General features: G+C 47.2%; 1 protein-coding gene across 1 annotated transcript in view; it reads right to left on the bottom strand.

The window, feature by feature from the left end:
• Positions 1 to 3,731: 3,731 nt before the first annotated feature.
• srpx (sushi-repeat containing protein X-linked) overlaps positions 3,732 to 5,856 on the bottom strand; it is a gene marked incomplete at its 3' end in the record, with an annotated part of 20,991 nt that continues 18,866 nt past the window's right edge. Inside the window, exons 9-10 of the mRNA XM_080535768.1 lie at positions 4,010 to 4,131; positions 3,732 to 3,915 (exon numbers count right to left, since the gene is read on the bottom strand). Coding sequence (XP_080391894.1) covers positions 3,732 to 3,915; positions 4,010 to 4,131 — 306 coding nt within the window. The remainder of the gene's footprint in view (positions 3,916 to 4,009; positions 4,132 to 5,856) is intronic.

Genomic DNA, 5,856 nt, shown 5'->3' on the forward strand with positions numbered 1-5,856 from the left:
GAAGGAGGGATGGAGAGAGAGAGAGAGAGAGAGAGAGAGAGAGAGAGAGAGAGTGAAATGAGCTGGATAGAAATAGGGATGGACAGAGAGAGAGAGAGAGAGACACACACACAGACCAAGAGAGTAAGAGAAAGAGGAGTGAAACAGCCGAGGGAGAGACATGACGAGGGGACCGACACAGATAGAGAGAAGGACAGCTCCGTGTCCCTCCTCTATCCTGCAATACACAGCTAATGACATCACCCCACTTCCTGACCCTTGAACCCTGACCCCTGAACCCTGAGCCACCCTGGCCCTGCACTGGGGTTTCCTCTTCCTGATTAGAACAACCAGTCATGCCTTACACATTCACACACTCACACTCTCACACTCTCACACTCTCACACGGCCATACTGAACGTTCCCTAGCTTTCCCAAGCATCCAGGCCAAGACCAAGCACTGCTACTACTATTACGACTACTATTCGGTTGTTAAGTCTGACGTCAAACGTGACGTTTAGCAATTTCCGGGTCCAAACCAGAAATTCCCTCCACCAGAGTACCAGAGTACTAAAGCACCAGAGTACCAGTGTACTAAAGCACCAGAGTACCAGTGTACTAAAGCACCAGAGTACCAGTGTACTAAAGCACCAGAGTACCAGTGTACTACAGCACCAGAGTACCAGTGTACTAAAGCACCATAGTACCAGTGTACTAAAGCACCAGAGTACTAGTGTACTAAAGCACCAGAGTACCAGTGTACTAAAGCACCAGAGTACCAGTGTACTAAAGCACCAGAGTACCAGTGTACTAAAGCACCAGAGTACCAGTGTACTAAAGCACCAGAGTACCAGTGTACTACAGCACCAGAGTACCAGTGTACTAAAGCACCAGAGTACCAGTGTACTAAAGCACCAGTGTACTACAGTGGTAGAATGACAGTTCAATAGTTTTTTAGACTGGGATCTATTCATACAACAAGGGACGCAGCACTTTCCCGTTTTTCCCCATATTTGTCAGCGTCTTTGAGCCTCGGAAAAGCGCTATATAAATATAATGAATTATTATTATTACTGAGGCATTTCGAAGAGAGCGCCTCTGCCAACTTTGGACCCGGAAACACGTGACGACTTAACAACCGAATTACTACTACCACTACCACTACTACTACTACTACTACGGTACTGTTGGTTATTACATGTATGTAACAACGGATAAGCACACGTGCCGTCGTATGATATGACTCCTGGGTTCCACTATGCACATAAGAGTATGGGTGCAGGGGAGCCTGTCCGTGTCTCTGTAGTTTCGCAAGGCATTCTGGGTATGATGCATGTCGAGGAGATAACATTAAACATTCCCATAGTACAACAGCAACATGACAAGTGAGGTGTGTTCAGTATCGCAACGTTGCCATGTGTTGTAAATGGCATTAAGCAACATTTCGTTTTTTTGAACTAACCACATAATGACTCTGTTCAGCACAATCTCTATTTAGAAACGTGTCGTTGCTCTGCGATCCTGAACACACCCCCAGGTTTGACTGCTGTTGTGATTTAAGCACATAGGAGGAATATCACAAACGCCAACATGTGCTTTAAGAGGAGAGAACCGTCAGCATCCAAACTGCTAGAAGCCCTTTCCAAAGGCCAAACGTCACAGGCGGAAAAAACAGGAAACAGTCTTTTAAAACCCCACCATGATGAAGAGGACAAACTGCTGGGAGGCTCAAAGGAAAAGAGAAACCCTCTATTACCTAACAGACAGACACACTAGGAGCCAGATTGATGGCTGTATGAAGTGTATGCACCACTGTAATTACTCCAGAAAGAATAATATGGTAACAGTGGAGAATAGGGGTGAGATAAGGGTGAGATGATAGATACAATAGTGTAATTACCAATTGTTTTATTACGTTATTTATTAATTAATTATGTGGCAGGAAGCTCTAGGTAGGAGAAGGAAGCTGTGTGCTGGGGGGGGGGGGGGGGGTTAGGGTTAGGGTTAGGCGGGGGGGTAGGTAGGGGGTATTAGTCAGTGTCGAAGCCACCCAGATGATCGAATGAATCACATGACTGTCGTCATGTCCCATAGCTTGGGGCACTGTCATCAGTACCTACAACATCCCAGAATGATTCAGCGGTTTCTAGAAGCCAACCCCCCCCCCTCACCTTGCTCTGTAAGTGCTCTCAATGTACAGTCAGTCAGTCAGTCAGTCAGCCTCATCCTCCTTGTTGTGACATTCTTTATGTGGAATGCCAAGTCTGCCCTCACCTCAGCCTGGTTGGATTGTCCATGCTCTGAATGTCCAGGGGGAAACAAACCATTCAAAAGTACAGAATAATAACAATAGGAAATAGAAGCATTTACTGTATAGATGAGAGTTGTGTGTACTACTGCCCTGCTAGTGAAGAAACGCTAGTCGTTTTAACAGCATGTTCTGTCTCTGTTTAATGTCCTCTCGTTCCAAACCGATACCGTTTGATTTGAAAACAACGAGCCTGTTATCATGAAGTCATGGCAAGGTGACTGTAATTAAATTCTTCTTTTTGTTTGAATTGTGTTACCAGAATATTTTGAAAGAAATAAACCACACATATCTTACCTCAGATTGATTTTTTTCACGTTTGTTGAGTACAAAACAAACAAACTTGCTGTTTCTCTGTAGAAAATGTAAAGATTTGTGTATACTAAATGTTGATTCTGTGTGTGTGTGTGTGTGTGTGTGTGTGTGTGTGTGTGTGTAAATTTGCAGCATGCACACTCGACTGAAGTTGAGTATGACATATTTTCTACTGTAGCTGATTGGAACAGGCCAACTGGATTGACACATCATACCTCTCATACTTAACAACACAAGCCACAAGCCACTCTCTATATAAGAAGATTTAATCACTGTGTGAATTCAAACACAACAGACAGTGTACTGATGGACCAGTATCACTGCTTCAGACATCATCACATACACACACAAACACACACAAGCACACACACACACACACACACACACTCCAGAGTGTCTGAATACACTGCTATAATAAGAATAAGAGAAACATAAATATAAACCAGCTGAATGATTTTTCCAGTTTCATATCTAAAAAAAAAAGAGAAAATAATTATTAAAAAATATCATAATAGTACACTGTGTTCCAGCTTTTAAAAAAAACACATACAAAACGAAGAGTAAAAGAATCAATATGATTGTGTCACTAGGATTGTCCCAGTACTACCACAGCTCCAATGTCCAAAGTGTTCCAATCCTAAAATCCTAAAATTCTAGAATCCTAGAATTGGATTTGAACTCAATGATCAAGGGGGTTATTGTGGGTGGGTGGGTGTAGGTGCTTGGGAGTTCGTGATCTTAGAATGATAAGGTTCTATCTCCGTTTAGAATGATAAGGTTCTATCTCCGTTTAGAATGATAAGGTTCTATCTCCGTTTAGGGTAGTTCAGAGATATTGAGCGTCAAAGTTTTTACATTCCATTGTGTTTTGTGAGATGGAACCTTTGTATTTTATGAATTACTAACTCAAAAATGTCAACATTTAAAAAATAACACCACACAGGCATTAATAAACACCTAATGGATCAGATTATGTAAAAAAATAATAACAAAATAACAAAAATGGAGATAGAACCTTATAATTCTAACGTCACGAGTTGTCAGGGGTGGGGTGGGTGGGTGTTGAGGGGCTGGCGGGGCGGGGGGGGGGGGGGTACATGGGGATGACAGAGGTGTGTGTCGGGGTGTTTTAGGACTGGCAGGTCTGGCCGGCCTCCTTCTGCTGCAGCATCTCGTCCGTGCGGAGAGGGAAGGTGTCGATGGTGGTGAAGATCTCGGCCGAGGTGATCGGGTATGTGTAGCGCTCCTTGTCCATGCCCTGCTTGTCGATCAGCAGCAGGTTGAAGGAATTGAGGGAAATCTGAAGCTGTAACCTAGGCAACACACATTAACATAACGGTTATGGCTAGTCTGGCTTTGTTTAATGTACATGGTGCTGTGTGTGTGTGTGTGTGTGTGTGTGTGTACCTGATTTGCAGGGCCAGCCCTGGGGGGATGAGTCTGTGTCGAATGCGTCCGATCTGAGCAGGGTAGACCCCCACCAGCTCAATCACTGTCACGTGTCTGAGGTCCAGACCACATTGAGCATGCTGCACACACACACACACACACACACACACACACGCGCACACACACACACACACACACACGCACACACACAAAAGGAACAAAAGGAAAAAATGCTAATCCATCAACCATATTCAGCCAAACACAAAGATAGACACCGTGATCCATAATGTTGTCATAATGTCAACAAACTTTTCAGAATCCATCACCCGGCGGTGTTAAAGGGGAGGTCAGGATGACTCACAGCTTATGACCTCAGCCATCTCCTTCCTGACACATCTAAAGGTCAGAGCGTTTGTAAGGCAGCTCTCCTTTAATGGTTTGTGACTAGTGAAGAAACATCAGAACCCAGAATAGCCTGATTGTATTTGGATTTTTCCAGCCTTGTTGTGACATGTCCGTGACATTTTCTGTCTTACCAGAAACACCCCGATCAGCAGTGCCGCTACACGCACACACACACACACACGCACACACACACACACACTTGCACACACGCACACACGGCTGTGGCGCAGGAGGTAGAGCCGCCGTCTAATGATCATAAGGTCGGCAGATCGGCGGTTCGAGTCGAGCCCCGGCTGGCCACATGTCAAAGTGTCCTTGGGCAAGACACTGAACCCCAAATTGCTCCCAGTGAGCGGGCCGGCCGGCGCCTTGCATGGTAGCTTTCCGCCATTGGTGTGTGAATGTGTGTGTGAATGGGTGAATGAGAGGCCGTTGTAAAGCGCTTTGGATAAAGGCAGCAGCTATATAAGTGCAGACTGTTTACAAACCCTGTAAAAATGTCAAAGAAAACAACCTTGATCTTTTCTCTCCACCTGGTCATCTGGAACCTGTAGTGATGGTTAGCAGCTGTGCTAATATACTATATGCTATATACAGGGGACAGGGGACAGGGGACAGGGGACAGGGACATGGGACAGGGGCCAGGGGACAGGGGACAGGGACAGGGACAGGGACAGGGACAGGAGGACAGGAGGACAGGGACAGAGACAGGGACAGGAGGGACAGAGACAGGGACAGGGACAGGGACAGGAGGACAGGGACAGGAGGGACAGAGACAGGGACAGGGACAGGGACAGGAGGACAGGGACAGGAGGGACAGAGACAGGGACAGAGACAGGGACAGAGACAGGGACAGGAGACAGGAGACAGAGACATGGACAGGAGGGACAGAGACGGGGACAGGGACAGCAGGGACAGAGACAGGGACAGAGACAGAGACAGGGACAGGGACAGGAGACAGGAGACAGAGACATGGACAGGGGACAGAGACAGGGACAGGAGGACAGGGACAGGGACAGGAGGGACAGAGACAGGGACAGAGACAGGGACAGAGACAGGGACAGGGACAGAGACAGGGACAGAGACAGGGACAGAGACAGAGACAGAGACAGGGACAGGGACAGGGACAGAGACAGGGACAGGGACAGAGACAGAGACAGAGACAGAGACAGGGACAGGGACAGGGAGAGAGACAGGGACAGAGACAGAGACAGAGACAGGGACAGAGACAGAGACAGAGACAGAGACAGAGACAGGGACAGGGACATGGACAGGAGGGACAGGGACAGGCACAGGGACAGAGACAGAGACAGGGACAGGAGGACAGAGACAGGGACAGGGACAGGCACAGGGACAGAGACAGAGACAGGGACAGGAGGACAGAGACAGGGACAGGGACAGGGACAGAGACAGAGACAGGGACAGAGACAGGGACAGGGGACAGGGACAGGGGACAGGAC

This window comes from Nansenia antarctica, assembly GCF_963989245.1.
Source record: "Nansenia antarctica genome assembly, chromosome: 7".
NCBI lineage: Eukaryota > Metazoa > Chordata > Actinopteri > Argentiniformes > Microstomatidae > Nansenia > Nansenia antarctica.